The 12,130-nt window shown below is 39.0% G+C and overlaps 2 protein-coding genes across 2 annotated transcripts; both read right to left on the reverse strand.

Moving 5' to 3' along the window:
- Nucleotides 1-582: 582 nt before the first annotated feature.
- Nucleotides 583-2,145, reverse strand: LOC129779135 (cyclin-dependent kinase 2). The gene is made up of 2 exons (XM_055786417.1): nucleotides 1,824-2,145; nucleotides 583-1,758 (listed from the first exon to the last, which is right to left on the reverse strand). Exons 1-2 carry the CDS (start codon nucleotides 1,982-1,984, stop codon nucleotides 993-995), a joined length of 927 nt encoding a protein of 308 aa, XP_055642392.1. The 5' UTR covers nucleotides 1,985-2,145; the 3' UTR covers nucleotides 583-992.
- Nucleotides 2,146-9,582: 7,437 nt separating this feature from the next.
- On the reverse strand, nucleotides 9,583-11,809 carry LOC129767134 (heat shock protein 70 A1-like). The gene has a single exon (XM_055767758.1). The coding sequence runs from the start codon at nucleotides 11,658-11,660 to the stop codon at nucleotides 9,762-9,764; it is 1,899 nt and encodes a 632-aa protein (XP_055623733.1). The 5' UTR covers nucleotides 11,661-11,809; the 3' UTR covers nucleotides 9,583-9,761.
- Nucleotides 11,810-12,130: the final 321 nt, after the last annotated feature.

Genomic DNA, 12,130 nt, shown 5'->3' on the forward strand with positions numbered 1-12,130 from the left:
AGCGCTATAACGATCATAGAATCTTTCACAGGGCACTCTTTGTTGCCACTGTGGGGCACAATTCAGTTCCTCTACGGACGGCGATAGATGGAACCAATGCTATCGATGCCACTCGTGGGTACATAACTGCACAAATATTCTCTGTTCCTGCTTTGAGTAACGTAAAATTGCAGTCCAATCACTTTAATCACATTGTTACTTTTTGTACATACAAACTGAATGAAATCCAATGAAATATACGTGAATAGAATAAACTTTCATTATATGAACTTGTTACGTTATTTCTTAGCGAAAACATGCTTAAATGATTGAATCAACCAACATGGTCATATTGCCCCGCATGGTGGCCCATTTTGCCCCGTAGTGCTCTCGATCGACAGAAATGGAATTCATTTTTAAAAGTGTAAATTTTCATCATGAATCTTTTCTAAAGCATTTTCATACAATGTACATCGATCAATAAGGTTTCAAATGGTGAGGTTTTAACATGTAGCATAATTTATAAATGTTCATACATGATTTAGGACGTTTCGTTCTTAAGGGAACCATATTGCCCCTATCTACCCTAAATCACCAAAATCCGTTTGCGGCAAAAATAGTTATTAACGTTAACTTTATTTCATAGAAAACGTGACTTGTTTTCTGATTCAACACCCTTAATGAAAGACGTAGTTCTACGTAAAAAAAAAATCCATTATAGAAAGGAGGCTAACTCTATGAAAAGCAAGAAAATATACCTGACTTATAAACGGTGAAAATACTTTTCATGTTTCTCACAAACTTCATAATCGTTCAATTATAGTTTTCATTCCATACAAAACTAAAACAGTTTGATGAAAGTCAACAGTCATACAACAAACCTCCCTTTATTAAACCTTCCGTAAAAACAGTCTCAGTAATTTCCTACGTTATAGGTAAAATAACGTTTGCAGTCTGCGGAAAGTTTACTAGAAAAATCAAACACTTCTGCAACACAGGTCACCAAATCCATCTCAAATGCCGGGTGCCACCAGCTGCACATCATCGAAGTACGGATCCTGCATAGCAGCCCGGGCGGAGATTCGCTTCGTCGAATCGTACACCATCATCCTTGTCCACAGACCAACCGCCTTATGCTGATAGATCTGCTCTGGAATCGCCTGGGGCTCCCACCGAGGGAAACTGCGTTTATACTCCGACAGCTGCGACACTCCGGGCCATCGCGTCTCATCCGGGGTACCCAAAGTGCGGAAGATCCTGTACATCTGGTCGATCTCGCTATCGCCGGGAAAAAGCGGCCGCTTTAGGATCATCTCGACAAAGATGCACCCCAAGCTCCAAATGTCGACCCCAGTGTTGTAAAATTTGGCCCCAAGGAGGATCTCCGGCGGACGGTACCAAAGTGTGACCACCTCATGGGTGTACGTTCGCATGGGAAAGTTGAACGATCGCGCCAGACCGAAATCCGCCAGTTTGAGATGACCTTCGCGATCCACTAGCAAATTTTGCGGTTTCAGATCCCGATGAAGAACTCGGTGCAGATGACAGAACGCGATTGCGTCAAGCATCTGATGCATGTAGCTTTTGACCAGCTGGGGTGTGAATGAGGACTTGTGTTTATCAAGTAACTTTTTCAGATCCATGTCCAGATACTCGAAGATCATGTAAATGCTGGAGTCCATTACGGCCACGTCGAACAGCTCGACAATCGAGTGGTGCTGGAGGTCCTTGAGCAGAGAAATTTCCCGAATGGCGGTAGAAGGGACACCTTCTGTCTCACTGTAAAGCCAGATCAATGTATTAAAAGACATCGAAGGCAAAAAACAGAAAAGGTCAGTACTCACCTATCCAATCGTATTCTCTTGAGGGCAACATATCTTTGAGTGTTCACATCCTTCGCTTTGTAAACAACCCCGTACGTTCCCTCTCCGATCTTCTCTATGCGTTGATAGTCACCAATTTTCTGCATTCTTTCGATATTTTCGGTCCTGCATTCACTTTTCATAAAATTCACAAACTTCCATCCGCCTGCAGTGGACGATAACAATAAACAAGCATTTTCCGGTTATCCTGTGCCAAGGATATAGGCACAAAATTCCAATCAGAAACGGTCAGACAGCAGATGCAGTGGGTGGATTCCGTGACAAATGGTGCAGGATCAAGTCAGTTTCCCGCCAAATGTGTGTTTGTCATGCGCAATTTATTGACAGCGGCACGATGAATTTTAGTACAGACCAAGTGATATAACAGTAAAGGTGGCCGTACACTGTTTGTTCGGAAGTCATTTTGACAGCCAATATTTGATTTGAAATTTGTACAAACACTATTTTGTTTGCCGCTCCTCAATTATCAACAGCGGCAAACAATGTCAAACATCGAATATTGAAAAAAATACTAAAATATTCAAAATAACCCAATGAAGAGCAGACAAAAAAAAATATTTTATGGATCCAATAACTGAATATGTGCTCCGTGGTCGAATGGTTAGCGTCATACCTAACAAGCTTGGGGTTCGGGTTCGATTCCCGTTCTGGTGGTGGAATTTTTCGTCAAAAATCGTTACTATCATTTGAAAAGAAGAAGAACTGAATATTTGCTTGTCGTGTTTTGTGTCGAATATATTTGATGAGTACACGTTGATCAAATTGATTAACCTTCTACAAAAATCCTTCGTTTCTTTGTGATATCCTTCCTGCACCACTTCCTGCCTACAGAAGACATCCTTCCTGTTAAATACAACTGAAAGGTGAAGCTATCGAAAATTCAGGAAACTTTCACTTAAAATATGATGAATTTATTGCCGGTTCCAATAGTTCTACTTAACTGCTATGAAAAACGCTTTCATTTTTGATGAAGTCTTTCATACAGCACATATTAAATACAGATAAACTTCTGAACAAAACAAAAATAATAAGTCAACAACTCAGTTTTTATTTTCGTTCGAAGAGTTCGATTGTGAAGATATTTATGAAAATCGTCTGGCAACCATCACTTGCGTTCACTCGCGGCAAAACACTCTGCAAACAGTTTCGCCGCATTGAAATCCGCATAGTATCGCGTTTCCGGGCGGTTTGTATTTGATTTCCGCATTTGTGAACGAAAGAGTTTTCCCGCAAACAAGCCCGCGCGTTCGCAATGTCCTCGGCCTAATAGTAATTGATGAAAAAATGTAGTTCATTCATTTTTATTATTCTGTTATTTTTTTCCTTGATACCAATACTTCTTTGTGTAGTGGATTATTATGAAAAAAGTAACACTTGAATCCTTTTCGACAGCTCCATTGGATTCTCTTTAACACCTGCAGGAAATGAGCCACATTCTGTTTCAGCACACAACTTTTGAAGGGGAAGTTGGAATATTCGGGAAGACATCCCTCAAAAACACTTGGTTCAGATAGCTTCTCCGTCAACACGAATGAATACTCAGGAGTACGACGAAGTACTATACTCATTATCTTCCTTCGTGAATTCGTGTTTTTAGATGTGGGGGCATTAATCATACAAATGACCTGTTAGTAGATCAATCAATGCAGAGTTTTGGGATTGTACCCACGGTCTATCGCTTAACAATCGGACGCGTATATGTTATGGGTACGGAGACCCTCTTCATATTAAATTCTGTCAAATATATACTGGAAATTTGTATTTTAATGAAAATGCTTTAAGTAGTGAAAATGCTTTATTATTATCTAAATTTATATTATCCCCATTTTGAAGCAATATGTTTTTTTCAACGAACAATTCTGTCATAAAAACACTTTTTATACAGGTTATATATATGACATTTTCAAATTACATGCTCACACAAAAGAATGTTCGGCTACTCCTTCAGTCTGATCGGATGGTTTTTAGTGTCAAAATGTACAATTTACGAGAACGTGTATTTTTAGTGAAATCGTATTACTAGAGCAACCGAAGCCCTAATGAAACTTTGTCCTCTTATGGTAAGAATTTCAACATTTCTCGTCGTCGATTACTTCCTCTGGGGGTACGTGAAGGACCGTTGCTATGTTAATAAGCCACAAAATTTGGAGGAACTTAAAGAAGAAGTAACTCGGATTTTCAACAGCATCGAAGTCTTAATGTTAGAGTTGTGCATGAAGAATTTTGTTTATCGTTTAAAACGCGTTATCGAAAAAAGGGGTCTTCTTCTTCTTAAATGGCTCTTACGTTCCTAGAGGAACTTCGCCGTCTCAACGTAGTATTACTTGCGTCATTTTTATTAGTACTTAGTTGAGATTTCTATGCCGAATAACACGCCTTGAATGTATTCTGAGTGGCAAGCTGTAGAATACGCGTGACCACAGTGCAAGTCGGAGAAAATTTCTTTGACGAAAAATTCTCCCGACCAGAACGGGAATCGAACCCGAACTCCCGGCATGATAATGGGTGACGCTAACCACTCGACCACGGGAGCACAAACGAAAAAAGGGGTGGTCACATCGAAAATGTACTAAAATGAGCTTTATTTTCGTTATATTTTAAATAAAAATCGGTTCACTTTTATAGAAGTTATTAAAATATGTTGCGCGAGTGTTTAAACTGAAAGACCCTGTAGTTGTATTAAGAAATTGCCTTCAGGGTCCCACGAAGCGGTAATTTTAATTTCGGGAATAGGAAAAAGTCACTGTGCGAGTACTGTGCGTGTACAATCACATTCGTGCCATTTCTGGTCAAAAATTCGTTCACAATGACCGATCGATGAGCTGATGCAAAATTGAAGTGTTATCGTTTCACGAATCTAAACGTTTACAACGAATCTTCTTTCTCAAACGCCTCGTAATGCCTCGTTATGGTCTTTATTGAATGTTTGACCCTCCCGGAGGAATTCCGATATCATATCAAAAACAAAATAAACTTGTTCTTGATGACGCAAAAGACATATCGCGCTCAAAATTGACATTAAGACGATTTCCTGACAGTCGTACCAACTCAAAAAGTATTTTTGAAAACCAAAGATGTTCAGCGGAAGATTTAATATAACAAATTCCCGGTATATATTTGACAGAATGTATCATCGTTAAATTACTTGCTCGTTATTAAAGGCGTGGGTAGGTAAGCCCAAAACTGGATAGAACAAACGTTTGGGAATATGGGAATGTTTCCAGTTTTCGTCTATTCAAAACCACATACGAACTAGAGAATCGTAAACAAGCATGTGACCAAATCTTAGGAAATTTCCGTTTCGATTGGTTATTTGTATAACCAACTAGCTGACCCGGCAAGCTTCGTCCCACCCAAAATTTATTTTTCGTTATCACATCCACGTTTTCTTACTAAGCGCATGTTCATGGGTCTAATCGCAGAACTGTTCATTGATTGATTTTCTAATCTACCCTTTGAAATTATTTTTTACTACGAGGGTCGTTCAAAAAATAAGTTTCAGTGCCTCAGAAATCGCGGAAAAATAAAGTTAGGACAAAAAACAAGGGAATTTTCGTAATCTACGTTTTATTTTCTATTTTTCTACATAATCGCCGTAACGTTCGAGGCATTTTTCATAGAGTGGCAAGAGTTTTTCTATTCCGAGCGCGAAGTGCGTAGCGTCAAACTTTTTGAAGTACGATGTAAATGCGTCACGAATTTCTTCAGTGTGAAAAATGCCCATTTATCTATTTATTAGGCTCATTAGCATTTCAGCTGTAACAGAGCCGCGTTTTAATCGTGTACATATGTTTATGTTTCTATAAATTGTAAATTACACAGTAGGAGTAGCCATTTAGGCGTTGGGTTTTCTGTTCATAACATTATGGTAAATTACACAGTAGTACCCATTTAGGTGTAAGGGTATTCTTTCTGTTTTTCCATTGTTCAGCAGACCGGACAGCGGAGACAGTTGATATTGATCATTGTTGGGTTATTTATAAAATAGCAGCCCGATGTTTCATGCAGAGCAGAACAGTTGTATGGATGAATCGATCTTTGTTCCACCGTGGATCGATCTCCATCGCTGATGATGGCTGCGTAGACGTAGTTATTCTATAATAACACAAAGATGGTCAATTGAGGGCCCTGAGTTTGAACTCACGATCGATTGCTTAGTAAGCGAACGCGTAACCAAGTGGCTACGAAGACCCCTCCACTCTGGCATCCTTGTACTGGGTTGTTTACATGTGGAATGTAGTGGAATGAAACATAAAAAACGCGCCATCTGAAGCGATCAGTATGTCATAGCACGCGATGAGCTCCAATTCATCGTTCCAAAACGGTTCACTTCAATGAACCGTTCACTGACCAACCGTTCACTTAAGACAACTAGTTCTTTTGAGCAGTTCACTCACTCTTTCGTACAGTAGAGGTATGTGTCAAAACAAGTATAAAAAAAGTGTGGAATGTTATGTAGGAATGTTCTGTGCATTCATAAAATGCAATTTATTAGCAAATAATTATTCGTCCGAATTTTGTGAAAAATATCTCAAATCAAACTTTGATTTTGAAATTTTGATTTAGTTCGAACCGTGATTTACTTTTTTTATGTTTGGCAATACCTGCTATAGTAAAACTATACCAAAACGCGAACGTCTATCTCAAAATTTTGGAGCATAATATTATATGATAGAAAAAATGTTTCATATTAGCGACCCGAATATTTATTTACTGTTTAACAAGACTGTTTGGAGCATTTCGTTTCCAACTGTATTTTTTTTGTGAGGTCGATTTACATATCATCTTACTGAAATGTTTACTCTCAACTCAAAAATATGAAATTATAATTTTGTTTGATCAATAATCAAACAATTCAAATTTAAAAACCATCGTATCCTGGAATGCTGCGTTTTATTATGAAAACGACAACACCGACATCTTATTTTAGTTGTTTCATGGGGCTATCGTTTGTTTCCCTTCGTTAATGAGAGGACTATTTACCTTGCAGCACCTTCCATCTATCACTCGTTCGTTTTATTTCCTCTTAGGCGGCGGTGACACTGGATGCAGAGAAGTGATCGTACGAATTGTATGCAATAGTGAAAGTGAACAACCACATTGAGTTGTATTGGTGTGGTTACATTGCTTCCCCCTTGCTTCGTTCGAATTCGTCTGTTTCTATCGAACAAGATTGTTTGTTTCTATTCGTACAATCAAATTTTCGTGCGTACTCCTATCCAAAGTAACCTTAGCCTAATACGCCGATCACCCCGCACAGTTCGTTCTGAACTGTATACACAGTTCAGTCAGCGGTCAGTTCGTTTTGAACTGGGTATACAGTTCATATGAACTGTTGCCCAGTAGAAAAGAACGACGGTTCGTTCACTCTTTTTGGTGAACGAGTACCATTTTGGGCCCTAATCCTGAAAACGAGACGAGCAGACGAGCGCTCGTCTCGTTTGTTTTTATATTCCAGAAGCCGAGCTCGACTAAAAACAGACGAGTTGCTCGTCTGGTTCGACGACCGTTTGGCCGCGCTCGTCAGTAAATCAGTCGAATCGTCTAGTTTATTTGATGTGTTTGTTCACCTTGTTGATTGAAAGCATCGGTATTCTTCTGCTCCGCCTTTATCTTCAAAAATGGTTTCACGGCTAAACTAGTATTGCATAAGCAATGTATGTTTTCAACTGCAACCATCAAATTCAATTCAGCAATTGCAAGATTTTACAGATTTTCAAATGGGCCTCTTCCAAACAACACAACCCAATGTAAACATTGTACTCATATCTAGGGATGCTAGATGACTGTTTTGAATATATTAACACGGCACGAAAAAGGTCTTCACATATTGAACGAAAACGAGTAATTCAAAACAACTACTTTATTGGAAATACATATATATAGATTTAAAACTTTCCTTGATAAATCGTTGATTAGGTGAGCAAACACTGCCCCCAATAAATCCGAAATAACAAAACGTCTGAGTGATGAAACCATATGCTCGAGAGAAAATATCAATGATACCAAAAGATATATGAAACTTATTCCTTTTTGTAATGTTTTTTTTAATATTTTGGCACTAAGAAAAGAGTATCGATAGATCAATTTTAAAATTGTTTGTTGTTTTTCTCAAAACAAAAACATGTCTTCTCATCTGACTTCACTGATCATGCCGAGAAAAACTGACTGAAGTCTCTCCAGTCTACCAAATGAAACATTTCAATGAAACTCGTGTACTGGAATAGGATATTTTGCTCGTCTCGACAGTGACTGAAGCCGAGACGAGACGAGACGAACTGCTCGTCTCGTTTTCTGGAATAGGGCCATTTGTCTCATATTCCGAACAGCTTCAAAATTCCGAACACTTCATTTTTAAATGTAAATTTACTAAACTTTTATGTTATAAATAATTGAATAATGAAAACACAGACATTCTTTGGGACATAGGCTTGATTTTGACATCATTTACAGGTATCGATACAGCCTATACTGTATAATATTAAACATTTGCAAAAAAGTGACAGTCAAAATCAAAGATAAAATGTTTGCGTTAGAAAATACCGTAAAAAACAAGCATAATTCATTTTTCAGTTTTCGTAGTTGTTTCAACTATTTTTTTTGCTGTTTTCATGTTAAGTGCTAGAGAATGTTTAAATGGATGAAAAAAATGATATTTTATGCAGAAATCTTCATTAAAATTAGTATGTTCGGAATATGAATCAAGTTTCTACGCATGATTCAAATTCCGAACACTTCATTTTCAAATGTAAATTTACTGAACTTTAATGTTATAAATCATTGAATAATCAAAACCCTAACATTCTTTGGGTTATAGCCTTCGTTTTAACATCAATTACAGGTATCGATATAGCGTATAATTCATGATACTAAGCATTTGCAAAAAAAAATGTGACTGTCAAAACCAGTGATGAAATGTTTGTGTTAGTAGATTCCGTAAAAAACGAGCATCGTTATTTTTTCAATAAAAACTAGTACAATCAATAATTACAAAAACAAAATACAAATATTTTTGAGTATAGTATTTTGCTAAAAAAGACTAGCTAATTGGTTTGAATTTGATATATCGATCAAATGAATACGTTCTGTAGTTCAAGTGTTTTTTTTAAAGGCATTTTCGCTGTTCGGAATTTGAGACAAAAGTGTTCGGAATATGAGTCAGAGACAAAAGAGGTGTTTCGAATTTGAGACAAATGTGGTTAAACATTTTTTTAGTTTTTTACCATGAATATGTATTTGTAAATCAATTTTATTGCAGTCAAGTGAAAAAGATGGCTCTATTGTACCCAACAATTAAATTGATTTCGCGAAAAAGTACCATTGTGAGTAATGAGACACTCCCCCGTATTCCGCGCGGCGAATGAAGTGTGATGGCTCAAGTCACTGCCTTCCCGTAGGCGAATGGCGTGACTATAGTTCGTCACTAGGTGATATTTGAAGTCGTGTCTTCATTTGTTATCGACTCGGGTATATCAAAAAGGAGCAAAGAAGTATGGTGGCTTCTAGAATAAAGTGGTAAACTTTGCAACCTCACATCACTCGCCGCGTGGAATAAAGGGGACTGTTCAATGGCCATCAAAGCTTGAGTGTTCGGAATATGAGACAAAACAGTACTTTTAGACAGTTCATGAACGGTTTGTCCATCTCTACACCGCATTGCGTTTACTATGTCCTCAGCCTTAGGGACGGAATGATGACATTTTAGAAAAACACTGAATCATACAATTAAACAACAGCTTTATTTATAAATTAAAAAATATTTCTATTGAATACTAATGATTCTTTTTAATCTTAGATCATAGCTTTCAAAACCACAAACACATTCGCAAAATGGAGCTAAAATGTTTCATGTATCTAGAATCTAATCAGTCATTTCAAAATAAAGATACCGTCAACTGCTTAATCTACTTCCTCAACGGTAGGACCCGTTCGTCCTCCAAATCCACCAGCTTGTTGTCCACAGTTAGCTGCACCCTGATGTAATCGTGTCATAATGGGGCTGCATACTCGGCTTAGTTCCTGCATTTTGTGATCATATTCATCCTTTTCCGCCATCGTATTTCCATCCAGCCAGCGCAATGTCTCATCGCATTTATCTTTCACTGTGTTCTTGTCCGATTCGCTCAGCTTGTCTCCAGCAGTGTCCAGCGATTGTTTCAACTGGAAGCAGTAACCTTCCAATTGATTCCTGGCCAAAATTCGTTCCCTCTGCTTCTCGTCCTCTTCGCGGTACTTCTCAGCATCAGAAACCATTTTATCAATTTCCGCTTGGCTCAATCGACCTTTGTCGTTTTTGATCGTTATGTTCTTCTCCTTTCCAGTGCTCTTCTCTTTGGCGGAGACGTTCAGGATACCGTTTGCATCAAGATCGAATGTGACTTCAATTTGTGGAACACCTCTCGGAGCCGGAGGAATTCCAGATAGATCAAACTGTCCAAGTCGGTTGTTGTCCTTGGTCATGGTTCGTTCCCCTTCGAATACCTGAATCGAGACACCTGGCTGGTTGTCGGAATAGGTGGAGAAAGTTTGCGTTTGTTTGCATGGAATTCTATTGTTGCGCTCAATCAGTTTAGCCATCACTCCTCCGGCTGTTTCGATTCCCAGTGATAACGGGGCAACATCAACCAGCAGAACATCCTGAATCTTCTCGTCTTTATCTCCACTGAGAATGGCGGCTTGTACTGCGGCACCATAAGCAACGGCTTCATCGGGATTAATCGAGAGATTTAATGACTTTCCACAGAAGAAGTTCTGGAGAAGTGATTGCACTTTTGGAATTCGAGTTGAACCACCAACCAAAACGATATCGTCGATTGAACGTTTATCCATTTTGGCATCCGAAAGGGCCCTCTCAACTGGTTGTAGAGTAGCGCGGAACAAATCCGAACATAGTTCCTCGAAACGAGCTCTAGAGATTTTGGTATAGTAATCAATCCCATCCAAAAGTGCATCAATTTCGACCGTTGCTTCGGTACTCGATGAAAGTGTGCGTTTGGCTCGTTCACACGCCGTTCTCAAACGTCTCAGAGCACGTGGATTCGTTGAAACATCCTTTTTGTATTTACGCTTGAATTCTTCCACAAAGTGTGATACCATTCGGCTATCAAAATCTTCACCTCCCAAATGAGTATCTCCTGCAGTGGCTCGCACTTCAAATAGCGATCCTTCGTCAATGGTGAGAATCGACACGTCGAAGGTTCCGCCACCCAAATCGAAAATCAACACATTTCGTTCTCCTTTGAGATTTTTGTCCAAACCGTAAGCTAATGCAGCTGCCGTTGGTTCATTGATGATTCTCATCACGTTGAGTCCTGCAATCGCTCCAGCATCTTTCGTCGCTTGGCGTTGAGAATCGTTGAAATAAGCCGGAACAGTAATAACTGCATTCTTCACCGTCTTTCCCAAATACGCCTCAGCAGTTTCCTTCATTTTGATCAACACCATCGAACTGATTTCCTCCGGAGCAAATCGTTTCCTTTCGCCTTTGAATTCAACTTCAATTTTCGATTTGCTGCTGTCGTTCACAACTTTAAACGGCCAATGTTTCATATCCGCCTGAATCTTTGGGTCGTCAAATTTGCGTCCAATCAACCGCTTGGCATCGAAAACAGTGTTTTTGGGGTTCATCGCTACTTGATTCTTTGCCGCATCACCAATTAGACGTTCCGTGTCCGAGAAAGCCACATAGCTGGGAGTGGTTCGGTTACCCTGGTCGTTTGCGATGATTTCCACTTTACCATGCTGGAACACACCCACGCAAGAGTACGTGGTACCCAGATCAATACCAATTGCAGACATTTTGCTTCTTTTGATTTGATTCTGCTGTTTTTTCACACTAAAATTTACTTTCACACGGCTTTGAAACGTTACTTTTACTTAGATTTAGTTTGATTCACTAGAATTGTTCGCTCTCTTAGCGTTTTGTTAGCTTGAACCACTTGCTTGTTTGCTTGAATTGAACTGATGCAGCGTACTCGAATGGACCGTATATATAGGAGAAACGAGCAATTCTAGAAAATTCGAGTAGCGTCCACTTGAGTGCTCTGGCTAAATGCACTCCTTTTCTCGTCGGTGGTTTGTGTGTTTACTGTTTTTTCATGCGAAGTGTCTCGAATAGTGCTGTTTGGAAGATGTTAGAATTTTTTCTTTGCAGTCGAGTTGGGGAGAGGGCAGAAGCTATTTTTGAACACACCCACTCATGGAGAAGTGTATAGCTTAGGAAATTGGTGCAAATTTATGATTCACGACCCTACGTTGAGTCGTTCTGT

The sequence above is a fragment of the Toxorhynchites rutilus genome, chromosome 1, assembly GCF_029784135.1.
Source record: "Toxorhynchites rutilus septentrionalis strain SRP chromosome 1, ASM2978413v1, whole genome shotgun sequence".
NCBI lineage: Eukaryota > Metazoa > Arthropoda > Insecta > Diptera > Culicidae > Toxorhynchites > Toxorhynchites rutilus.

Bases quoted from the DNA above. Each gene is read 5' to 3' on its own strand.
- LOC129779135 (XM_055786417.1), bottom strand. From the start codon at position 1,984: ATGAAAAGTGAATGCAGGACCGAAAATATCGAAAGAATGCAGAAAATT. The intron at 1,759-1,823 runs GTGAGTACTGAC...CTGGCTTTACAG, and splicing joins AAGAGAATACGATTGGATAG to TGAGACAGAAGGTGTCCCTT.
- LOC129767134 (XM_055767758.1), bottom strand. From the start codon at position 11,660: ATGTCTGCAATTGGTATTGATCTGGGTACCACGTACTCTTGCGTGGGT.